At 44.3% G+C, this 26,631-nt stretch overlaps 1 protein-coding gene across 2 annotated transcripts in view; it reads right to left on the bottom strand.

The window, feature by feature from the left end:
- CD58 (CD58 molecule) overlaps nt 1-26,631 on the bottom strand; it is a 246,053-nt gene that overhangs the window by 10,175 nt on the left and 209,247 nt on the right. The window contains exon 8 of one of the 2 annotated variants that reach the window (XM_030203881.1): nt 16,771-17,138. The exons of the other annotated variant lie outside the window; for it this stretch is intronic. Within the exon in view, the coding sequence (XP_030059741.1) occupies nt 17,122-17,138 (17 nt within the window). The 3' untranslated portion in view covers nt 16,771-17,121. Of the gene's footprint in view, nt 1-16,770; nt 17,139-26,631 lie in introns of those variants that run through there. 2 annotated transcript variants of the gene reach the window in all.

Below are 26,631 nucleotides of genomic sequence, written 5' to 3'. Positions count from 1 at the left end.
CCCCGCACTATCCCCGCCTCCCAACCACCAGCCCCACCTCCCAACCACCGGCTCTGGCACAGGCACAGACCGTATAAGTCTGCCCAGCACTATCCTCACCTCCCCACCACCAGCCCTGCCTCCCAACCACCGGCTCTGGCACAGACCGTACAAGTCTGTCCAGCACTATCCCCGCCTCCCAACCACCAGTCCCGCTTCCCACCACCGGCTCTGGCACAGACCGTATAAGTCTGCCCAGCCCTATCCCCACCTCCCAACCACCAGCCCCGCCTCCCGATCTTGACTAAGCTCCTGAGGATCCATTCCTTCGGCACAGGATTCCTTTATGCTTATCCCACGCATGTTTGAATTCTGTTACCGTTTTCATTTCCACCACCTCCCGCGGGAGGGCATTCCAAGCATCCACTACTCTCTCCGTGAAAAAATACTTCCTGACATTTTTCTTGAGTCTGCCCCCCTTCAATCTCATTTCATGTCCTCTCGTTCTACCACCTTCCCATCTCCGGAAAAGATTCGTTTGCGGATTAATACCTTTCAAATATTTGAACGTCTGTATCATATCACCCCTGTTTCTCCTTTCCTCCAGAGTATACATGTTTAGTTCAGCAAGTCTCTCCTCATACGTCTTGTAACGCAAATCCCATACCATTCTCGTAGCTTTTCTTTGCACCGCTTCAATTCTTTTTACATCCTTAACAAGATACGGCCTCCAAAACTGGACACAATACTCCAGGTGGGGCCTCACCAACGACTTATACAGGGGCATCAACACCCCCTTTCTTCTGCTGGTCACACCTCTCTTTATACAGCCTAACAACCTTCTAGCTACGGCCACCGCCTTGTCACACTGTTTCGTCGCCTTCAAATCCTCAGATACTATCACCCCAAGATCCCTCTCTCCGCCAGTACCTATCAGATTCTCCCCGCCTAACACATACGTCTCCTGTGGATTTCTACTTCCTAAGTGCATCACTTTGCATTTCTTCGCATTGAATTTTAATTGCCAAACCTTAGACCATTCTTCTAGCTTCCGTATGTCCTTTTTCATGTTTTCCACTCCCTCCGGGGTGTCCACAGAATGCGATGGCTCCTTATGTTGTGGCACAGAGGGAACCATCCAATGCATCCTTAATATATCCCTTTATAAAGTCTTCAAACATCCTTTGAAGAAATAACTGGGAATACTCAAGCAACTGAAAAGATGTTGATGAGGAAGATTCATTAATTAATTTAACCAATACTGGTATCATTTAAGAGTAGGACATTGCGCAGATAATTGTGCAGTGATAGGATGTTCTGTATTGAAGGAACTGGTCACAAGATCAGATGGCTCCTCTGAAAAGGCACTGACGCTTTGTGCAGAGACTGAATACAATCACCTACTTTATCAGGAGAATGTGAGCTAGGTTACTTGCACTTAACTAGCTCCTTAGCTGGAGTTGATGCAGGTGCCCAAGAAACTGCTGAACTGTCATCTTACATACTTCAAGGGCCTGTACTCTTAGAGCCACTATGCTGAGAGGTCCAAGGCTTTTCCATGGAAGATACTTGATTGGTCTGTGAGAGGAAGGCTGTCTGCAAGACTTTTCTAAGAACCTCTTTTCAGCATCCAAATGCTGAGTTGATATAGATGATCTCTTTGTACTCTTTGGGACAATTGAGAATAAAGTCATATTTAGGGCCAAGGTACAAGAGGCATTTGGTGTGCGTATCAAAATTCTGAATTTTAAGCCACATTTTGGGTATGGCTGAAAGCCTGACTTGGCGCACACAGTTAGAAGGAAGAATTATGATGTAGCATGATGCCAGAGTTGTTGAAGCATTTTGTTGGGTCAGATACAAATGTGTGTGGTGGTGGTGGTGGTGGCGGGGGGGGGGGGGGGGGGGGGGCGGTGCTGCTGCAGAGAAACTGGTCTGATTTCAAGTTCCTCTTTCTCCCACCTGGAAGACTGAACAAAAGCTTGGCTGGGTCCGGTGTGAATACCTGTCCATCAGCATAATAAAAGATGGGCAGCAGCCACAGAGACTGGGGTTTGTGAAACTCCACCTACCACAGACAAAGACTCAGGCCCAGATGCATCAACCACACGTAAAAAAAATCTAAAACGTTAAAGTCCTTAACGAATTTGAAAAAATGAAGCATGCACCAAAAAAAACAAGTCACACATGTTCGGTGCGGTATTGAAAAGTACAATGTATCAAAGATTCGTAATCCCCGTCGGTAATCGGCCCCTAAAGCATGCGCAGAGCAGCCAAGCGTTATGCTGGCTGCTCTGCGCATGCCACAAACGTCCAAAACAGCAACAAAAAACCCCCCCACAAACATATGGCTCCCTGGCTTCCCCCTGCATCAATACAAAAATAAACATACATCAAAAAAGGATCTGGAGGGGGCAAAGGCGCTCGTCAGAAGCATCCAGTATGGAAGGCCTTGCCCCCCCCCCCCCCCAAGGTTGCCGCTGCTCCCCACTTCCGCTGGTATAAAATAAAAAATTAAAACAAAACTAAAAAGTTTAGCAGCCCCAGTCCCCCTCCCTTCCTGTCTCTCTCTGTACTCCTCCCATAGCTCCGCCTCCCGGCATCCTCCGTCCCCGTGCCTCGCCCCCCTGAGGTCATCGCCACCGCTCCCCCCTCCACCGGACCCCCCCTCCGCCTTACCGGCCCGCACAGTGCCTCTCATCTCTGTGTGAAGGCGCTGCACGGGATGGAACAGCTGATCGGCAATCACTGCTGCCTCCTCCGACGTCTCTCTGTTCTTCCTGTGCCCGCCCTCTTCTGATGTTTGTTATCTACGTAGGTAACTTACGTCAGAGGAGGGCGGGCCCAGGAAAAACAGAGAGACGTCGGAGGAGGCAGCAGTGATCGCCGATCAGCTGTTCCAACCCGTGCAGCGCCTTCACAGCGGTGAGGCGCTCCGCGGGCCGGTAAGGCGGAGGGGGGGTCCGGTGGAGGGGGGGAGCAGCGGCGATGACCTCAGGGGGGCAGGGCATGGGGGCGGAGGATGCCGGGAGGCGGAGCTATGGGAGGAGTACAGAGAGAGACAGGAAGGGAGGGGGACCGGGGCTGCTAAACGTTTTAGTTTTGTTTAATTTTTTATTTTATACGAGCGGAAGCGGGGAGCAGCGGCAACCTCAGGGAGGGGGGCAAGGCCGTCCATACAGGATGCTTCTGACGAGTGCCTTTGCCCCCTCCCGATCCTTTTTCGATTTTGTGTTCATTTTTTATTTTATGCAGAGGGAAGCGGGGAGCCAAGTGTTTGTGTTTATATCTCACTTTTGTTTTTAAACATGCCAGCTTGGATTTTCATGGTGCAGGGGGAAGCGGGGAGATGACAGCTCAGGCCTTAATGACAGGTCTGACTTTAAATTTCTCACGGAAAATGATTCGTTGCAATCGTCGGTATGGTTAGTGCATTCCGAATTGTCCACATTTCAGTGGTAGTTTCTCGTTTGCATTCCGTTTTCGTTAGCTGCTAGCATCGTTGGAAAATGGCCTTTAATGCATGCTATGGTTGAAAATTTCTTCGTTAAAGGGTACTTAAGGTTTAGTGCATCTGGGCCTCAGACTGAAAAGCCATCAAGCTATAGAAAGCCATTTGCCAGCAGATATCCAGGAAACATGTGACCATGCTCCTCTGCAAACTACAATACCCAGAACTCAGTGCCCCTAGGAACATTATAAAAGCCAGGAACACACTCTCTTCGCCCTTCTCTCTCCCATCACTGGCTGCTGTAAGGACTTCTGGGCTCCTGTTATCCATGCCTCATGTTGCTCATCACTAAGCTGGACAACAGATTTTGTAAGTTAATTTATGATTCAGACCTGTTATCTTGTCGCAAATTTCTCCTGTAAGCAAGATTCTTAAAAACTACCTCTCGCTTGTAACATTATTACATTACCTGTAAATAAACCTTTTTAAAGTTGAATATATGGTCTTTTATGTTCCGAGCATATATCCTTAAACCTTACAGTGCAGGTTAATGTAATTTCACAAATATAATATTTATTTCACCCTTTTTTTCTTACAAATGTAAATCTTATTACCTTATTTATTACATTTGTACCCCGCACTTTCTCACATATAGCAGGTTCAGTGCGGCTTACATAGTAAAAAAAAAGCATTACAAAAGACATGTAAGAAGAATATTATAACCTGTGATAAACATAATGGCAACAGTGCCCAAGAGTATATGAATTGGAATAGGGGAGGTAGTCAAGGATAGGATAGGTAAAAGAGAAGGAGACAGGAAGGGATAAGGTATAAAAGGATGGAGAAGAGAAGATAGGGGATTGAGTATAAGGGGATTTGAAAATAAGGTCAGAAGTGCAATTGGTGTCAAAGTCATCGTCATCTTTAGAGCAGGAGTAGTGTAGGTGAGCTGGCAGAATTAAGTTGGTTCATTAGGGTAAACTTGCTTGAAAAAAATGGGACTTCAGTATTTTCCTGATTGGTAAATAGTTGTTAATTGCTCGGATGGGTCTTGGTAGGGCATTCCAAAGTTGACTACCCAAAAAGGAGAAACTGGATGCATAGTAGGTTTTGTATTTGATACCCTTGCAATTGGGAAGGTGTAAATTGAGGTACGTTCGTGATGATATTGATCTATTTCTAATTGGAAGGTCTATCAAGTTGTTCATATAGGTAGGGGATTCTCCTGATATGATCCTATGGATCATTGTATGGGCCTTGAAGTGTATTCTTTCTTTGACGGGGAGCCAGTGGAGCTTCTCTCGAAGGGGTGATGCGCTTTCAAATTTTGACTTGCCAAAAATAAGTCTGGCTGCTGTATTCTGGGCAGACTGAAGACCTTTCAGAACTTGGGTCTTACAGCCTAGAAAGATACTATTGCAATAATCGACATGGGTAATGACTGTAGATTGAACCAGGTTCCTAAAAGTATTCAAGGGAAGATACGATTTTACTCGTTTCAGAATCCACATCATGTTGAACATCTTTTTCGTGGTAAGCCTAGTATGGTTACCAAAGGATAAGTGGCTATCTATCATAACTCCAGGGATCTTTAAGCTATTGGAGATGGAAAGAGTAACATCTGGGGTATTTAGAGTAGCCGGGAGAAGTGGGGAGGATTGAGATGAAAGGACTAGGCATTGAGTTTTTTCTTTAATTTCATCTTGAAGGCATTAGCCCATGAGGTCAGGGTGGACATGCCAGTAGTGATTTTATCGGTGATTTCTGATAAATTAGATTTAAAGGGGATAAATATGGTGACGTCATCAGCATATATAAAGGGATTAAGGCCATGTTTGGCTAATAACCTAGCCAAGGGGATCATCATGAGGTTGAAGAGTATCAGGAAAAGAGGAGATCCTTGTGGTACCCCACATTCTGACGACCATGGGGATGATATATTTGTTGTTCCTTTAACTTGATAAGATCTAGTGATGATGAATTCTTTTATCCACTTGATAATATTGCCGCCAATTCCAAACTTGTCCAAAAGCATAGTAAGAATGTTATGATCAACATGTCAAAGGCGCTTGATAGATCAAATTACAAAAGGAGGATGTGGTTTCCGGTTGCAATTTCTTGTTTGAATTTGGTTATTAAGGTAAGGAGGACCGTTTCAGTGCTGTGGGCAGAGCGGAAGCCCGACTGTGATTCACGCAAGATGGAAAATTTCTGAATATATTCATTGAGTTGTGAGGTCACTCTATTCTCCATCAATTTAGTAATTAGAGGGATGGAGGCAACTGGACGGTAGTTGGTAACGTCATTTGCTGGTTTCTTTGTATTTTTTGGTATAGGTGTTAATATTACTATGTTTGGTGGGGAAGGAACCTCGTTGAAGCAGAAAGTTTATGTGAGTGGTGAGATCCAAGATAAAGCATTTTGGTGCGCCTCTCAGAAGGTAATTTGGACATGGGTCAAGATGGCATTGTGACTTGGAGAGTATAGAGATGGTTTTAGTGACTTCCTCGGTGCTAAGGAGGGTAAAATTAGTCCAAGATTGGTCCACTGGTATTTCATCTGATCCAGGATCCAGTTCGTCAAGAAAAGTGTCTGCAGTAAGATTGTCTAGAGGAATTGACTTATAAAACTTATAGGTAATTGGTGGAGAACAGAATATAGAATCAAAATATATAATATTTCTTACGGTACCTGTAGTAAAAATAAACTCTTCTAAAGTTAAATATGTATAACCTTTATGTGAGACCACATGGTCGGAACACATGTTCTTAAAAACTAGAAATACAGCACATGTTGCGACCACATGCTCTGAGTAATTCCCTCTATTCTTACATATTCTATTCCTATAGAGAAATTTATATTATATTTCAACTCAAATAACAGTTAAAGATAACAATGATGAAGCTGACAAAAAAATAAGGTTGGAGAACAACACCAAGTAAGAGATAGTTTTATTTCATGTCCATTCGGTTGAGCAGAAAAAAACAAAACTGAGGAGCCGAGGAGAGGGCAGTGCACATGCTCAGAACATGACATTTAAGTTCTGAGCTCTGAGGGGCTGATGCAGAAAGCTACTGCAGACAGAAGTGCATGGTTACTGAGAAGTCTATGTGAACGATGCAAAAAAGGGCTTCAGTGCAGAAGTTAATTTGCACAGAAGAGATCAGTACACAGCATATTAAAATGAATTGTAATGAGGCTATTAGCTATTTTGCCCCAATACAGAGAACGTCTGCAGAAGACTTCACTGGCTCCCTATCCGTTTTCGCATCCTGTTCAAACTTCTTCTACTAACCTATAAATGTACTCACTCTGCTGCTCCCCAGTATCTCTCCACACTCGTCCTTCCCTACACCCCTTCCCGTGCACTCCGCTCCATGGATAAATCCTTCTTATCTGTTCCCTTCTCCACTACTGCCAACTCCAGACTTCGCGCCTTCTGTCTCGCTGCACCCTACACCTGGAATAAACTTCCTGAGCCCCTACGTCTTGCCCCATCCTTGGCCACCTTTAAATCTAGACTGAAAGCCCACCTAACATTGCTTTTGACTCGTAACCACTCACCTCCACCTACCCTCCTCTCTTCCTTCCCTTACACATAAATTGATTTGATTTGCTTACTTTATTTTTTGTCTATTAGATTGTAAGCTCTTTGAGCAGGGACTGTCTTTCTTCTATGTTTGTGCAGCACTGCGTACGTCTTGTAGCGCTATAGAAATGCTAAATAGGAGTAGTAGTAAAATAAAAGCACGCACAATGCAGGAATCTGAATGCCAGGTCGAGGGCATAGAAGGGTTAGATTCCCCTTCTGCAGCAGTTACATCAGGACAGAAAAGCTAATAGGCCCCCAGACCTTCAAAACTCCCTGAGATGATCTTCCCCAAAATATAAAAATTGGCCCTGTATCTAATGGACCCTCCAAACCCTTTAACCCTCTAGGCTCCCCCCAAGACCTTTGATCCCCCGAGATGACCCTTCAGCTTACTGAGCCTCCACAAAACAGCCCTTGTGTCTAACCACTTCAGGCCCCTCCCCCAGTATACCTTGAAGAGGCAAGAATTATACCCATTCACTCCTGCCTCTGTATCACATCTCCGAAAATAGCACTGCACAACATGGAGTCATGTTCACCAAATAAAGGAATTTTCCCCTTATTTGGTAGTCTGGGTGGAGACCGTATGGAAAATATACCATAAATTGAAAAAATAAATCTCTTATTTACCAGGATGCACTGTGCAGAGCAAGGCACTGCCATTTTTGAAGATGGCATTGCAGAGGCATGAGTGAATAGGCATTGCTTTTGTCTGTTTGTGAAAGTATACTAGGAGCGTCTGGGATACTACTAGATAACAGGCTATTTTTTTGGATCAGAGCTAGGGGTGGGGATCCACTAGACTCCAATATTATTTGTTTGGGGAGGGGTTCAGGAAGATCAAGGATTGAGTCATTTCAGGAGGGCAGAGGAATTAGATGACTGGGTGGATTTTTTTTTTTTTTTTTGGGGGGGGGGGGGGGGGGGGGGGGGAGGATCAGAAAATTTTAGCAAGGGGTTTTATGCCTTGTGCAGCAGTGGGTTTAAAAAAAATGTCCTCCTTCCTGTCACTGTGTAAGCCAATCACTGCTCTTGCACTAACAGGAAGGGGAATACTTTAGCAATAAGTTGTAGATTAATGCCATGGTGTGCACAGTTTTGCTGATAGTGCACACTTTTTCATGCAGCAGTAATTTGCATGCTGACCACTGCATCTAGGTGATAAACTTTTGCATAATCTGTGCGCTCAGCCATTGGCACACAGTTTTCTGTATCGATGCGAGATAGTTCCATCTCACACCACTGGATGATGTCATTCACATGTGCCTGACTAAATCTGTTTGCCAATGAAAAAGAGAATGTAACCCCTGGTCAGGGTAGCGTGGGCATTGTTCTCGCTTACTGGATTTTCCTGGTTCCTCCCCCACCGCCCTTTAATCCTCATCTTTCATATTTCACAGCATAGGTGCCGACTCTGTGGGTGCTCAAGCAACGCCAATATTTTGGGGCACGGCTAGTGCAACGCTCCACAACAGGAACCCCCCCCCCCCCCTCCAATTCTTAGTCCATGACATCTTACTGCTGGCAGTTCTCCCTCTCCCTGTGGCTTACCAGTGCTGCTAAATACCTTGTTCGCTGCCAGTAGATGCATCGTGATTGAAAGGAGCGGAGCTACCTTGGGGCCTCAATCTTCCCTATGACGCATCCTGCCTCCTCTGATGCTGCAACTTCCTGTTCCGCGTGAGTAGGACGCTGTGTCACAGGGAAGCTCGAGGCCCCAAGGCAGCAACTTTCAATCACAGCGGTGCCTCTACTGCTAGTGATCAAGGTAGTTAGCAGCACCAGTGAACAGTGCGGGGGGGGGGGGGGGGGTAAGACAAAGGAGGAAAACACAGACCTGCAGTGCAGGCCAGAGGGAGGGAGAGACGCTGCTCTGCTGGACCAAGAAAGGAGAGAAGGGAGGGAAGGACAGACAGACAGGAAAAGGTACTGGATGGAAATGCGAGAGAGGGATGGATGCTGGACCAACTTGGTGGGGTGGGGGAAGAAATGGGGAAAGAAGATGCTGGATGGAACAGAGAGGGAAGAGACACTGGAGATCCATGAGGGAGTCATACTGAACTGAGGGGGTGGGTGGGAAGCTACAAGGATACTGGCTCTAGGGTGGAGGTAGGGGTGGGAAGCCACAGGGAGAGATACTGGCCCCAGGGGGAAGGGAGGGACAGGAAGACAGAAATGCTGGGCATGGAGGGGGATAGGGACACAGAGGGGTAATGGTGGACACAGGGGAGTGGGGACACAGAGGAGCAATGCTGGAAATGGGGGCAGGGACACAGAGGAGTAATGCCGGACAATGGGGTGGACATGGACACAGAAGAGTAATGCTGATCACAGGGGATGGGGGACAAATAAGGACAGAGACACAGAGGGGAAATACAGAATAAGGTAATACACACACACAGGGGAAACACTGAATATAAGGGCTGGATCGGGCCACTGAGAGGGCAGATGTTGAAAATGGAGGAAGATAAGGGACAGGGACACAGAGGAGAACTGTTACACAAGGTGGATAAGGATGCAGGAGGAGGATGGTGAATATGGAGCGAGAAGAAATGTCAAATGGACAAACCACAGCAAAGACAAGAGAAAAAAAACACACAGAAAAGAGACACTGGGACCAAAGCTAACTGAAAAATAAAATGCTCAGACAACAAAGGTTAAAAAAAAGCATTTTATTCTGAATTAATTAATTGGAATATGTCAGTTTTTAGAAATGCACATTTCTGAGATTTTCAATTTTAGTTGACTTCTTGAGATTTCCGGTTCAGTTTGTTTGCCTTCATATTTATTAATCTCTGGCCACTTCTGATATATTCGTTGTGTCATGTGTTTTTCATATGTGACCATGGTATGGTATTCTGCTTAGAGATTTTGTTTTGTTTTATTTCACTATCCAGCTTATAATTGAAAAAGAAAAATGCCTATATTGCGACCCAAATCGGGAGATAGACGTTTATCTCACAAAAACGAATAAAGCGGTATAATCGAAAGCCGAATTTGGACGTTTTCAACTGCACTCCATCGCGGATGCGGACAAAGTTGATGGGGGCGTGTCAAAGGCGGAACTGGGGCGTGGTTATCGGCCGATCAGAGATAGGCGCCTTTTGCCGATAATGGAAAAAAAAATATGCGTTTTTAGCGAGAATTTAGGGCACTTTTCCTGGACCCTGTTTTTCCACGAATAGGGCCCCAAAAAGTGCCCTAAATGACCAGATGACCACTGGAGGGAGTCGGGGATGACCTCCCCTGACTCCCCCAGTGGTCACAAACCACCTCCCACCACAAAAATATGCCGATTCACAACTTTTTATGTTCACCCTCAAATGTCATACCCACCTCCCTGGCAGCAGTATGCAGGTCCCTGGAGCAGTTATTAGGGGGTGCAGTGGACGTCAGGCAGGTAGACCCAGGCCCATCCCCCCCCCCCACCTGTTACACTTGTGCTGGTAAATGGGAGCCCTCCACACCGCCCCCCAAACCCACTGTACCCACATGTAGGTGCCCCCCTTCACCCCTTAGGTCTATAGTAATGGTGTAGACTTGTGGGTGGTGGGTTTTGAGGGGGATTTGGGGGGCTCAACACCCAAGGGAAGGGTGCTATGCACCTGGGAGTTCTTTTACCTTTTTGGTTTTTTTTTGTAAAAGTGCCCCCTAGGGTGCCCGGTTGGTGTCCTGGCATGTGAGGGGGACCAGTGCACTACGACTCCTGGCCCCTCCCACGAACAAATGCCTTGGATTTATTCGTTTTTGAGCTGGGCGCTTTCATTTTCCATTATCGCTGAAAAACAAAAACGCCCAGCTCACAAATTGTCGAATAAAACATGGACGTCTATTTTTTTCCCAAAATACGGTTCGGTCCGCCCCTTCACGGACCCGTTCTCGGAGATAAACGCCCATGGAGATAGACGTTTTCGTTCGATTATGCCCCTCTATGTATTGTATTGGTGTTTTGGGGACCAGTGTAGTATTTACACTGCTGCCTTTTCACATGAGTTGTAGCTTTTCATGTCCTGGTAGTTAGTGCTATTATGCTATGGTAATATTATGAGTGTGTCTTTGCCCAGGTTTGTATATACTGTTACAAGGTGTGGTTTGGATTTTAAAATGTGCAGGGGACAGTGCTTTGATGGTAGTAATGTCTGAGGAATAAGGAATGGTGTACAAGCTAAACTTCGGGAAATGGAGCCTTGTGTTAATCTTTGAATGCAATCTAGGACTATTTCTTTTTTTGGTGGTGGCAGGCGGAGAATGTCGGCTTGTGTTCGGCATCCCCAATCATTTTGAAAAGTTGGCTTCTATGTCTCAGGGACAAGCGCTCTGGCTACCATGTGTGTCTTCCAAAATAAGAAACCCACATAAGCAATATATAGCAACTTTGAATGAATTTTGCAGCATTGTGATAGTGACCCAAAGAAGAAAGACACGACACATCTATTTTCTATATTTTTTAGCCGTTTCCACTTTTGAAGGGTAAGGTGTGATTGTATCTTTATTCCCCCTCCCCCTCAAAATCTGGCAATCAGGAGATAACATTGGGTGGGATCATTTGGACTGAAATCTGTGAACAGATTTTGTATTACACATCTATAACTACCTCCAATCTAGCCCACCTCATCTACCCTTCAACTCCTTATCTACCCCACCACAACAGCTCATCCTTCCACCCTCCAAAAACTATCCCCTAAACCCTAAAAAAAAAAAGCCACCCCTTCCTTCTCTCCTCTGCGTTAAAGACTGACATAAAAGACAACATAACCACACATATACAAACATACACCACATAAAGAGGTTGGAAAGAATTCCATAAACCATCCTACAAAGGCTTTCCCCAACTGTTTATTTTATTTTTTTCTCCAGTGGTGGTAATGTAATTTTTTTTTCTATTTTCTCCAAACATTATGTTTCTTAAGACTTTTTTCCCCCAATTTTTAAGTTTGGGGAAAGAATGTAAAAGTATGAACTTTTCATAGTAAGATAACCCTCTGCTTTTTGAAGTTCATTCTCTGCCACAGTTATCTGGATTGTATTCAGATGGGTGAGGCCAACATAAGTTTCTCTGCTGGAGTGAATAACCCCCCTCCCCCCCCCCCCCAAAAAAAAGAAATCTACGAAGGGGTATATGAGTGATTTTATTTGTCCTTGTTGCTGAATAAATTATATAAAACAATGACTGCATTTATTCTTGTTGCTGAATAAAATATATAAAACATGCATCTTTTAATGTTGCCACTTTTAGTAGCCATTAGCCAAAGTGACAAAAGCTGTATCAGAAGCCATCCCAGAAATATAACTGCTTAAGACTAAAAACAATGGATATTCATCCCGCTGCTGTTGGCCTGTCTGCTGTCTCAGCTTAATTCAGGCAATTACCCAGTTAGTGGACTGAATATCACTGTTAACCAGGGGTATGCAACTCCACCCATGCTCCGACCCAGGACAGTGCTGAAGCAGTCTATCTAAATTTTTAGCAGCATTATCCAGATAATACCGCTGAGAATCTGGCTATTACCCCCAGTGAGCATGACCCATCTGGGTAGGAGCTGTTCCTTCTTTATCCACATGTCCTTCAAAATACCTTTGTACATTTTTCACATTCTGCCATCTAAATGCTATAATTAAAAATACACAATCACTGCTGTAGCATTTAATTTTAAAAAGGAAAACTATGATAAAATGAAGAAATTAGAAAAAACTGAAATGGACTGTTGCAAAATCTTAACATTTATATGAACCTCTCAGGTTTAAAAATACCATTGTGGAAGTCCCAACTAACTAGATGTATTTAGGGGACAGACTCAAGAGCAACCTAAGGATATACTTCTTCACAGAACGAATGCTGAATTCATGGAATGGCTTCCTGGTGCTGATGCTGGAGATAAAGACTGTAGCTGAATTCAAAAAAGCTTGGGCCGAGTACATAGGAAGGGATAGTAAACTGGGAAGACTGGATAGGCCATATGTGATCATCTCTGAGAAAAGGTGACTACAGTCTCCAGAAACAAAAAAATTAGGTTTTAATGGATTCTGTTAGAGCAAACAATCTATAATACAACAGTTCAAACCACATCCTTTTATGTGAAAAAATAAAATGTTACAGAAATTCAATCATATAAATTTTACAAACTGATTCTGGACCCTTGACATGAAAAATTAGCCATTCTCAACATTTTGGATTTGCTACTTTAGGGGCAAAATGTGGCCTGCGGTAGTGCATGTCTTTTGGGCATGCCCCGGGTCATTTTCTACTGAGTCCTGGAAAAAGGGCCTTTTAAGGGGCCAGAAAGTGGATGTGTAGCAAAATGAAAACCAGTGTGTCCATTTTCACCCTGAGACCTTACCGCCACCCACTGACTTAGCGGTAAGGTCTCACGCACTACCCGGGCTGTAAGAATGCAGCACTCGTCACCTGTTTACCGCTGGGTAAGTGTGCCTCATGGTAGAAAATATTTTCAACCTCGTGTTTTCGGCGTGCGCCAAGTTTGGAATTACCACCTGGGGCATGCAGCAGCCAGGCGGTAATGCAGATTTGGCACGCGCTGGACGCACGTAGGCCCTTAGGCACATTTGTAAAAGGGCCCCTTAGTCACCTTTCCCCAGAGACGGTCACATATGGTCTTTATCTGCCTTCATTTTCTATGTTGCTACTAGAAATAGTTGAAGAAAGATGAAGAGAGAAAGTTATCAATGTGGGTTACTCTTAAGATGGGTTAGTTTACACTTAGGAGTATGTACAATAAAATGTAACATAGTAACATAGTAGATGAATACTACTACTGGGGATCACGGCCCATCCAGTCTGCCCAACAAGATAATTTCACGTGTGCTACTTTTTGTGTATACCTTACCTTGATTTGTATCTAGTAAATGGATTTGCATTAGTAAATTGGCTTAGTGCACACTAACATTCCTGCCCCCTAAGCCCATTTCTAGTGCATCCAGGAAATACATCAATTTCCAGTATTTCTTTTTCAGGTCGTTCATTAATATTCACATTTGCATACATAACCTGAAAAAAAAATTGATGGGAGAGCACTTATGGCTTCTTATTTAGGAAGCAATAAAGGCTCCCATGTTATGGACACGCTAACCAGTTAGCACAAAGTAGTCAGAACATACTAGTTCTTTGTTCCTGACAAGCCTCCTCCAGAAAATAAATGCAAAAAAATAAATACTGCGTGCTTAGTACATGCAGATTACTTACCACAAAACATTTTAACGTGCTTTGAAGTAACATTAAGCATGCGTTAAGGCTTAAGGCCCTTTAGTAGACATACTTTCACCTATGCTATTTTAGCATAGGTCCCATTTTATTCAACGAGGCTAACAGTAAAATAACGAGTCTTAATGGTAGCACATATCAATACCCCCCCCCCCCCCCCCCCCAAAAAAAAAAAAAAAAGATTGACAACATAGTTAAAAAGTGAGGCAAGAGAGGTTATTAATGTCAAAATTACATCTTAAAAAAAACAGAAAAAGCAGATCCAAGTGAAGAAAAGAGGAAGGGGCATTAGAACTGTTAACAGAGGTGTAAAGCCTCAAAACAAGCTTTCCACAGAAGCAAAAATATTTAATAAAAATATTTTCACATATATTAGAACCAGAAAGCCTGTGCAGGAGTTGGACAGACCAGGGAGAATGGGCATAGCGGAAAGTCTAAATGAATTATTTGCTTTGGTCTTTATTGATCATATAAATGATATGTATTTGGTGATACAAGCTGACAGATGGGAAAACCAGGTATAACTTGAGCCATCTGAGACAAACGTATAACTTACCTATAGAGTGCCAATATTTGGAGTTGTATACATATATAAATAGAAAAAGGTTTAAATATATAATCAATAACGATTCTCAAGTGTGCACAACTATCATAAAAAATCACATGGAAGAAAAATACCTCAACAACTTTTCTATTTGTGTCTTACATATATAATATGTAGATACTCAGAGGCTTCCACTAAGTTATGACTCAAGGGGTGTAAAGACTGATGCAATCAAGGTCTCTTGGTTTATTATTCTTAATTAGTTTTTGAGTATTTCTATACTTGTTTTTTATGTTGAAAGTGTGATGTAGGTTATGTACAGCAGCAAAATATGTAACTCTTTTAATGCATTTTGAATTGCAGTTTTTAGAAAGCAGAATGTGAAAATTGTGAAGAATGTGAAGACTTTTACAAGACACTGTAAGTAAATCTAACAAGCTTCTTAAAGTACCACTAAAAGTATTTTTAGCTAATTATTACATTTTTTTTAAATGAAGCTAAATGTTTAACATTATTTTTTTAAACACATTATATTGTAATATATATTTATCAAACTTACATCCTGCCTGTCAATCAAAACAACATGTAACATCCATACAGCAAAAACATCACATACAACAAAACATATAACAAACTTACAACAAAACATAAAGGGCTAGATTCTATATAGCGCCTAAAAAATCTGCGCTGAAGAAAAATCCTTAAGCAGAATTCTATAAACCATGGTTTATAGAATTAATGCTTAACTAGAGAGGTCACCAACAAAAACGTAGTGCAAATGGCTGCACCTAAATTTACGTGCAGAGCACCGGTATTCTACAATTATGAGTGTAACTCGAAACCACACCCCTCCACCCCCAAACACACATGACCCGCCCATTTTTTGGGCTGTGCATAATTTTTTGGGGGGATCCCGCGCCTAAGTGCATACGTCCCAATTAAATCTAATTAGTGCCAATAGCTGTTTGTTAAAAAGCCAATTATTGGCACTAATTGGCTTGCTGGTCTATTAAATTGCGCACGCAAATCGGAAGCGCGTCTAAATTTACATATGCAATTTTGGCAACATTTATAGAATCAGGGGGAAAATAAATAAAAACAAAAAAATACACCCTGAAACCACACTATAATCAACATAAAATCCATGAAACAAATATGTTTTGAATTGCTTTCTAAACATTGGCAGAGAAGCAATTTGGCGCATTTCCAAAGGAAGAGCATTCCACAAGGTGAGCCCAGCTACAGAAAACATTTGCAAACGGTTCTCTGTAAGACAGACCTGGCGAAATGACGGAATATCCAGAAAACACCCACTTTGAGATCTAAAAACCTGCGAAGGATTGTAGGCCGTCAGACCCTGCATAATGGCCACTGGGGCATCACCAGGTACGGCCTTGAAGAGCAACAACAAAATTTTAAACAGTGCGTCAAACCACTGGAAGCAAATGCAACTTAATCAACTGAGGAGTAATATGGTCCATTCTTCTTGTCCCACCAATTATCTGAGCTGCAGAGTCCTCAGCCAAACTGAAAAACACAGTTCAAATAGTGCGTTCATAGATATACATATATACAAACACTAAAACTGCTCCAGGGACCTGCATACTGCTGTCATGGAGCTGGGTATGACATTTGAGGCTGGCAAAAAGTATTTTTAAAGTTTTTTTAGGGTGGGAAGGGGGTTAGTGACCACTGGGGGAGTAAGGGGAGGTCATCCCCGATTCCCTCTGGTGGTCATCTGGTCAGTTCAGGCAACTTTTTGAGGCTTAGTCACAAGAAAAACTGGACCAAGTAAAGTCGGCTAAGTGCTCATCAGGGATGCCCTTCTTTTTTTCCATTATCGGTCGAGGACGCCCATACGTTAGGCGTCCTGCCTTCACTATGCTTCTGACATGCCCCCGTGAACTTTGGTTGTCCCCGCGATGGAAAGCAGTTGAGGACACCCAAAATCGGCTTTCGATTATGCCGATTTGGGTGACCCTGGGAGAAGGATGCCCATCTCCTGATTTGTGTCGAAAGATGGGCGCCCTTCTCTTTCGAAAATAAGCCTGATGGTATACTGCGGATCTTCTCTGGTGGCAAAGCAGAGAAAGCAAAATCACTGTCTCTCCTCTCTTTATTCCACTGAAAATGTCAGAGATCTTCTTATTGCTGTTTCCCCTTTTTGTATGTCTGCATATCTTAATCAGTTCTGTTAGTTTTTATTTAAAAACAAACAAAACCAAAAAGCCAAATCCAACAGCCTCTGGAATGTGATCTCTACACATACAACGGTACAGAGTCGCATGAATTGCTGATGACAAACCAGTAGCCACTGCTGGATCCGAATCGTTTCCTTATTGTGGTCCATCTCCTAAATGAAACACAAAACATCATCAAGCTGAAACCTTGATCATCATTAACACAGGATTTACTCAACTGGAGCAGCTGCCATAGATATGTAGGAAACCAGGGTCTTATGACCAGGGTTTACAACAAGCTGGGTGGAGGAGGAGGAGGAGGAGGAGGAGGAGGAGGCAGCAAATAGTGATTGCACAGGGCTTTCAAGAAAATGACAGGGTAAATCTACATGGAGCAGTAACATGACAGCATTGGACTTCTAAGAAGGCTGGGGTGAATCGAATAGATAAACCATAGATCTCAAATTTCAGTGAGTAATAATCTCCACAGAATCACTAGCCTTGATGGCTGTGAGGATTATTAGAAACTTAATAATAAGATGGAGAAGAGGGCCTGGACAGTGGCTTAAACATTTATTTATAACATTTTATATACTGCCTCTCCAGAAGAAGAGGCTACTCAAGGCAGTTTACAATTCTATGCATATAAACACCATCAAAGATAGCAAATATCATAAACTGTTAAAACGAGTAATTTGTTTTTACCTGTTAATTTCCTTTTCTTGAATCCTGCTAGACCAGTCCACACTGACGAGTTACAGCACTCTACCAGTAGATGGAGGCAGAGACCTGAGTTTTCCAGTGACATTGGGAGTGGTACAGCTTGGAAGATGCCAGTATAAACTAATGACACACTGATGAGGAAAACAATAACCTCTCAAAGGAAACCCTCTGTAAGAATATGGTTCTAGGTCAGTTCCCAACTAGACAGCTCCCAACAGACAGTCTCTCCCCCCCCCCCCCCCCACCACCAATTCCCATCTGGACAATTCCAGCCAGACCAATTCCCACTACACCAGGGAGGACAATTCCTACCCAAAACAACAACAAAAAAAAAAGTAAAACACACTGCTACACAAAACAAAACTCACACCACACCATGGAGAACAATTCCCACCCAAAACCAAAAAAATTGTCCAAACAACTGTCAAACAAACAAGTGCAAATATAAATAATCATAAACACACCACTCCACAATAAAAAATCTAGTAATCAACTGTTCCAAACAACTGTAAAACAAACATATGCAAATAAAATAAACCAGAAACAAACTTAGAATTGAAGTATAAAAAATATAAGATATCAACTAGAAAGTAAGGTTATGAGCAATGCCACAAAGAAAATCCTCTACAAATTTCTTACCAAAATCTTCAAGCAATGCAACCAGCCATTCATGAGATGCTTTATATAGACGACACTGGGGAGGAGGTAGATGACCAGCTATAAGATGTTCCTGTTCAACCTCCACTATAGCTTGCTCCTTCTGTAGCACCCTGATGAAGCGCCAGATATTAGGATGGTGATCTGTAGCTCTGGACTGCAAGCAATTATGGTACCCCTCAATCTCATTGGTAGTACAAAGCAGGGTGAATTGGTGGGTGGGAACTGTCCGGTTAGGTACTCGCCAGATACCCACCTAAAAGTGCAGGGTCAGTAAACTTTGTGTTTGATCAGTAGAAATGAGCTGACAAAGTGCTTAAATACTGAGATAGCAAAGATCTGAACAGTAAAGGCTAGGAATGACAGCTAACGCGGGCACAGGGATTCAAATGGGGAAGTCTGGATGACAGCTATTAAGGGGGTACACTCACAGAGAAAGCACAAACATTTATATATTTGCGCACTAGTCACAGACCATGGAAATGTGCCCAAATATAACTCATGAAAAGGTTAATATATTTTTATGGTAGCAGAAAGAGGTTAAATCTCCACCCAAGGATCAGCAAGGGGCAAAGAAAAGGTAACAGGCCTGGACAGAAGTTGGTGAACTACAACAAATTTGTCAGAATGGGATCCAACAGCGACAGTACCTGCATCGGGGATCTGCATCAGCCTATTCCACAATATAGACAACGAGGAGGTACAAATGTAAATTGTTATGTCCAAGGAGGTTTAATAGACAGGAGATCAAGTGACGTCAAAACATTGAAACCAATTAGGTCAGTTTCGGTTTCCCCTTCCCTGCGTAGCCATCATCGCCATACTCTCAAAACAAAGCAAAACCTATGAGCTGCTGCATCCACATTGTCGTTCTTTAGTGTTGGTAGCATTTGTTATGAGAATCAGGTGCTCAACATTCAGCCTTGTTACAGATGGATCAACAATAAAGAATGACAACGTGAATACAGCAGCTCATAGGTTTGCTTGCTTTCTTCTGAGTGTATGGCGATGACGGCTGCACAAGGAAGGGGAAACTGAGATTAACTAAATTGGCTTCCTTGCTGGCAGTGAGCTAGATAGGATCACTTCCATTCCTGTCTATTAAACCTCCTTGGTCACGTCGCACCGCAAGAGGGTCAGATCAGCACCACATACTACAATACCAGAACTTCAAAGCGCTACAGCGTCCACAAGGTCACTGTCGGGTGGGAACTGTCCGGGGGGGGGGGGGGGGGGGATGTCCTGGTTGGGAATTGTCCCCCTAAAGTGGGAATTGTCTGGGAGGGAATCGTCCTAGTTGGGAACTGTCCGATTGGGTACTCGCTGGATACCAAGAATACATAAGAAAAATGCTGAAAGAACTGAAGCCAAGGTAAACAGAGATGAGAACCTCAGAATGTTACTATCTTGCTGAGTGGGACCTGGACTGGTCTAGCAGGAATCAAGGAAAGGAACTTAGCACCCTCCTTTTCATCCTGCTAGACCAGACCTGACTGACAGGATGTACCCAAGCTTTAACCCTCCAAAAGGAACTGGTCATTTCCAGACGGTGAATAAGGATCCTATAGACAACTAATTTATGCAGAGATTTAGTGACTATCTTTTACTTGCCTGGAAAAGGCTGGCAAAAAGACAGATTGGTTGATGTGACAAGGTGAGATCAACTTAAGCAAGAAGGCTTAGTCCACCTCAAATTACAGGTGTGGATCCTTACAAGGAAGCGTTTATAGCTCCTGAACAAACAGCCACCAGAAACTGTCTGGGAGGAAAGATCCTTCAGGGTTCCTTGCTATAAAAGCTCAAAGGGGGAACATGCTAAAACAGTGACCTCCACTGTTTTTCAAACAGGGGCTACACTGGCAAAAAAATGTCAGTGTGAGAGCCATTGCTGAACAAAGCAGATGGCATATTGAATGGGGGTGGGGAATCCTCCTCCAATGACACAGCTTTACTGAGGAGTTCCCTTCTGAAACAGTCAGCCCGGCTGCAGAGGTACATTCTGAGTAATTTGTGTAACTAAAGTTTACCGCACACATTTTCTCTTTCTAAGCCCATTTCCCCCCATACATTCTCTACCTTTGTTCCCCAGATCCTCTCTCCAGGACACTCTCCTCCAACTCTATCCCATCAGTCAGCCTTCATCATCTTTGTCTCCCCACTACTTGAAGCTGGATCTTCCACCAGTTTTTTAAATCCTTTTTTTAATGAACTGGGGAAATCTGGATTTTTTTTCCTGGATGCCATAAGATCAAATACCAAATGACTCCACTGCTCTACCACACATTCTCCACCCCACAGCGAATCTCTTGAGCAACAGCTGCACACTCTGGGCCCCCTTACTTGTTGACATAAGCCACTGCTATGGCATTATTGAACATTACCTGGACTACTTTCCTCTTCATAATAAGAAGGAAAAGCACAAGGGCTGGCAGAATGGCTCTCACTTTTAGGCAATCAATGGACCATGCCACCTCTTGTCTTGACCACAGACCCTGTGCCACCTGCCCTTGACAGTGGGCTCCCCATCCTGACAGGCTGACATCAGCAGTTACTACAATCCAATCTAATAGGTCCACATCCACATCAACACCTCAACAGACTCAAGAAAATGTCAGGAAGTATTTTTTCATGGAGAGGGTGGTGGATACTTGGAATGCCCTCCCGCGGGAGGTGGTGGAGATGAAAACGGTAACGGAATTCAAACATGCATGGGATAAACATAAAGGAATCCTGTTCCTCAGGAACTTAGCCTACAATGGGTGGCAGAGCCGGTGGTTGGGAGGCGGGGCTAGTGCTGGGCAAACTTATACGGTCTGTGCTGGGGCTGGTGGGTGGGAGGCAGGGATAGTGCTAGGCAGACTTATACGGTCTGTGCCAGAGCTGGTGGTGGGAGGCGGGGCTGGTGGTTGGGAGGTGGGGATACCGTGTTTCCCCGAAAAAAAGACATCCTCCGAAAATAGGACCTAGTAGCGATTTTGCTACATTTGTAAATATAAGGCCTCCCCTCGAAAATAAGACCTAGCAAACTTTTTTTTTGCAGCAGGGCCGCCGAGAGCCGGACAAGACTGCCCCGCGCCCCCCTACCCGAGGTCGCCCCCCACCCGAGGTCGCCGGGCCCCCCCTCCACCCTCCCTCTGTCACTCCGGAACTAACCTTAAACTCCTTTCACCTTCGCAACGCAAGTTCCTTCCCAGCAGCAAGCAGCAGCAGGGCAGACCTCTCCTTCCTTCCATGCCCCACCCTCGCCTGACGTTATGGTACGTCAGGCGAGGGCGGGGCATGGAAGGAAGGAGAGGTCTGCCCTGCTGCTGCTTGCTGCTGGGAACTTGCGTTGCGAAGGTGAAAGGAGTTTAAGGTTAGTTCCGGAGCGACGGAGGGCGGGTGGAGGGGGGGCGACCACGATCCCAGAAAAATAAGACATCCCCCCCCCAAATAAGACCTAGCGCGTTTTGGGGAGGATAAATTAATATAACACAGTGTCTTATATTCGGGGAAACACGGTAGCACTGGGCGGACTTATATGGTCCGTGCCCTGAAAAAGACAGGTACAAATCAAGGTAAGGTATACACAAAAACTAGCACATATGAGTTTATCTTGTTGGGCAGACTGGATGGATCGTGCAGGTCTTTTTCTGTCATCATCTACTATGTTACTATGTAACACCTGCTATACCAGAGGGAGCCAAAAGCTGAATCCTGCAGCCTATTCAACCGGAGGCCAGAATCCCATGAACATACTTACCAGCATCTGATCTATCAGAGGTAGCTAACAGCAGAATCCTGGCAGTCTGCTCAATTGAAGGTTGGAACCAGGGAGCACATCTACCAATACATGCTCTACAAGCTGAGCTTGGAAGCTTGTTCACCCACACAATCTGGTGATCACTGGATGCCAGATGATCACCTACTATAACATCAGAAACATTAGTAACCACTAAGTCCAGTTTGACACCATTCTGCGTGGGTTCTATTACCAACTGCTGGAATAGTTCTCCCTGTAGAGAATCTAGGATCTCCCTACTTCTAAAAGACTCCTCAATAAGGATACTCCCTCAGACTGTCACAACTGTGGTCGTGTCCCCACTGTCAGACTCACCTTGTCTTCCTTTGGTCAGCCTCTTCTGTGTTTCAAGCCTCATTCTGGTATTCAGTGTGTTTCAAGCCTCTTTCCTGAAGTCATGACATCATCAGTGAAGGCTCTCATAAGGACCATGAGGACTCTCAAATGGGACCTTTACAACTTCAAAGGTCTTCAGGTTTTCCTCTGTGCTTCTTTAGCACTTCTGCGTTGTTACTTGGTTGTTTACCTGCGTGCTTGTTTGGCACTTCTACTTGCTTCCTGTTTGTTTGCTAGTGTGTCAGGTGTGGCACTTCTGCCTTGTTACTTGGTTGTTTGCCTGTGTGCTTGTGTAGCACTTCTGCCTTGTTTCTTGTTTATGTGCTGGTGTGAAGGTTTTGTAGTCTATTCTGCCTTGGGATTTGTAAGTTGTGTGGGTGGTTGTGGTTTGGGGGGAGGCCTCTTACCAGTATAGGGTCGCAAGTAGTTTGAAGTAGTCAGATCAAGGTGTTTCTTTCCATTTTAGGTTGTTGTGTGCTAGGTGGTGTATTTCTATGAATCTGTGTGCTATAATGTCAAGAGTGTGGCCTTTGTTGTGGGTTGGTCGAGGAAATGGATATTGGAAGTTCCATTGTTGAAGGAAATTATAATATTCTTTGGATTTTACATCGTTTGTGTTTTCTAGGTGTAGGTTTAAGTCTCTGAGAAGCAGTATGTTGGAGTGGGATATGCATGAGTTGGAGATGAAGTCAGAGAATTCCTGATGGGTTTCTGGCTATTTTCCTGGTGGTCTATAGAAGAAGATGCAGCATAGTTGGTCTTGAAGGGTGTTGTTTTGTATTGTGCATGACAGTATTTCAAGTTGGGGAGAGCTGAATTTGGAGAGAAATTCTGCCATTCCGCCCCCTTTTTTTTTTTCTCTCTCGTGGTATCTATGGGGTAATTTTCGAGTTGAATCCAGGTTTCTGTGACGAAAACGGCTCCTAGGTTTTCCTTCTTTAACCAGTCTCTGATAGTTTCTTTTTTGTTTACTACTGATCTGGCATTTATATATGTGATTGGTATTGGTAGGTAGCTGAGGGCTGAGTCATTACTGCAGTGAATTTTAATGAGGTTGTGTGTGTCAGGTTTGCGTGACTTTTTTTGTTTCTGTTCTGTTTGCCTTCTTGTTTCTGTGGGTTCGGTCTGCAGATGATATTGTGTGGTAATGTGAGGTTGATGATATGGGTGTGTGGTGATATGATTGGGATGTTGTATGTGTTGATTGTTTGGTGGTAAGGTGTGCTGGAGGTAGAGGAAATGAGGAGTAGTGTGAGTAGAATGAATTTGAGGTATATGTATTTGTTAGTTCAGGTGTCAGACATTTTCGTTGATGAGTTTTGTTAATATTCTTGTGTTGAGGGATTTGTTGTAGGGGTAGTAACATTGGTTAGGGTCAGGGCTGTCATTGCTGAATTTCTCCTAGGTTACTGGGCGGAAGGAGGTGGGTGGGAATGGAAGCCGGGATTAATTTACTTTTAATTTGTCGAATTCTAATTTGGGCTTGGAGGGTGGATGGAGAGTTTCTTGCTGGGCAGCGTGGCCAGGTATGATATTTGTGAGGTAAAAGTGGTGATTTTTGTTTATAGAGTGTTGATAAGGGGGGCAGATAGATAAGTTTTCTGTAGAGTGTTAGGTTCTAATTTTTGCAGAATTTGAGGAGAGAGAGTGAGTTAAGAATTTAGAAGGATTTTTGGTTCAAAATTACACATTTCTTGAACAGTTATGGTATAGAGTTACATATTTCTGGAAAAAAGATTTTGGTTCAAAGTTACATATTTCTTGAAATCTTTTGGTACAAAGTTCTTGAGAAGTTTCTTGAGAGATTTTGGTACAAAGTTACATATTTCTAGAATGTAAAATGTCTGTTTCATACTGTTACCCAGAAGTCCGGCTTACTTTCCTACTTTGATGTGGAATTCTAATTTGTAGTAAAATTGCTCAACAATGTAGTATGTATTTGGACTAATACTTCTCGGTACATACTCAAGTATCTGTTTCATACAGTTACCTAGAAGTCCTGCTTACTTTCCCTACTTCAATGTGGAATTCTAGATTGTAATAAAATTGATAAAACAATTTGGTATGTATTTGGACTGATATTTCTCGGTGCATGCTCAACATTCAAACTGACAAGAACAAACTCTCTTAAACCTTGGAGCAGGGTGATCGGTTCACATATAAATCTATGCAAGATGAAAAACCTGTTCGCTTGAAAAGAGGATATGTAAAGTAAAAAGGTAAGAAATTGTTATATTATCTCTTGCTTGGGAGTGAAGAGTTACGAGCAGCTATATACTATCAGTTGCGCAGTTCCTGGGCTATCTTGTTGGTCTCACTGTTGGATGTGGGGTTGTTGAGCTGTAGAGCTGTTGAGCTGTGGGTGAGGGAGCTGTGGATGACGGACAGGCTGGGCTGACTCTACCATCTCACCTTCTCCCCAATAACGGTGACTCTGGGCACTCAGATGTTAGCGTACCTCTCCTCTCCACTCTTGTTCCAGTGCTCTCCTCCAGCCATCTGTTCTCCCCTTCCTGCCACTTTGATTTGGCGCTGCTCCCTCCTTGCAGTAGTGACCTTCTTTCAGCTCAGGTGAGCAGCTCCGCCGACGAAGCTGGCCCCTGCACTCCTCCCACTAGTAAAAGAGCCAGAGGCTGTGAGCAGCTGGCTGAGACGTGGGGGGCGTCTGTGTTTTAGCTGTTAAGGTGTTGTGGCGCACGGTGCTTGTACTCCTCTCGTCCATCTGCGGCTTGTCCTGAGGTCCATGAGGCGGTGTGTGTCGCACTTTTCACTCCTCTCGATGCGGCGTTGGTGAGTTCCTGGTGAGGTGTTGTTCGTCTGGCTCCTGAAGGAGTGATTATGAGATTGGACGCCTCAGTGGTCCGGCACCTGCACTCACTTCCCTCACCAATTTCTCGTCCAATGCCCACTCTACAGCGTCAGAAATGCTGATCGGGCTCACTGTTGAGCCGGTTCTTGAGGGTCTCCAACAGGCTGGCTCAGAGATTGGCAGAATGGGGGTTTGGTCTCCTGTGTGCGCTCCAGTCGCCGGCCTGTTGCTGTCTCCACTGGCTCAACTGGATTGATGGGGACGCAAATGGTAAAATTATGTATCATACCTGATAATTTTCTTTCCATTAATCATAGCTGATCAATCCATAGACTGGTGGGTTGTGTCCATCTACCAGCAGGTGGAGATAGAGAGCAATCCTTTTGCCTCCCTATATGTGGTCATGTGCTGCCGGAAACTCCTCAGTATGTCGATATCCAAGCTCCATCCGCAGGACTCAGCACTTAGAGAATTACACCCACAAAGGCACACTCTGCCCAGCTCACCACCGCCGAAACGGGGGAGGGGAATTAACCCAGCTCATCCCCAAACAAGTGGGGGAGGGGAATCCGTCCAGCTCATCCCCGCGGAGCGGGGGAGGGACACCACCCCGCCGATGCGGGGGGATCTGGCTTATCCTGCAACCGCAACCGCGGGAGGAGCTGACTGACCCTAACACCGCCGAAGCGGGAGGGGTACAAAGCTGCCCTACAGCCGCACGAAGTGGGAGGGAGCGCCGGCAGAATTTAGGTCTCAATCCAGCCCCGTAAAACGGAGGGGAGAGGAATGCAGCAGCTCACTGTAACACAAACTCGTCTCAACTCTTGAAGAATCCAATTGAAAAAACTTGAACACGAAGTCTTCCTGAAGGAACTGAAGACTAAACTTGAACCTGAAATGCAACCAGAATATAAACAGTACAGATATCTGGGAGGGGCTATGGATTGATCAGCTATGATTAATGGAAAGAAAATTATCAGGTATGATACATAATTTTACCTTCCATATCATCATGCTGATCAATCCATAGACTGGTGGGATGTACCGAAGCAGTACTCACCCAGGGCGGGACATAGAAATCCCTGACTGCAACACTGAAGCTCCAAACCGGGCCTCCGCCCGAGCAGCCACAGTCAAGCGGTAATGCCTGGAGAAGGTATGGGCCGATGCCCAAGTTGCCGCCTTGCATATCTCTTCCAAGGAGACGGACCCAGCCTCTGCCATCGAGGCCGCCTGAGCTCTAGTGGAGTGAGCCTTCAGCTGAATAGGCGGCACCTTCCCCGCGGCCACATAAGCCGCTGCAATGGCTTCCTTGACCCATCTTGCCACAGTAGGCTTTGCAGCCTGCAGACCCTTCCGA

The sequence above is a fragment of the Microcaecilia unicolor genome, chromosome 5 (assembly GCF_901765095.1).
Source record: "Microcaecilia unicolor chromosome 5, aMicUni1.1, whole genome shotgun sequence".
NCBI classification, from domain to species: Eukaryota; Metazoa; Chordata; class Amphibia; order Gymnophiona; family Siphonopidae; genus Microcaecilia; species Microcaecilia unicolor.
Note: the sequence above shows the minus strand (reverse complement) of the source record. Positions and strands in the feature narration are given on the sequence as shown.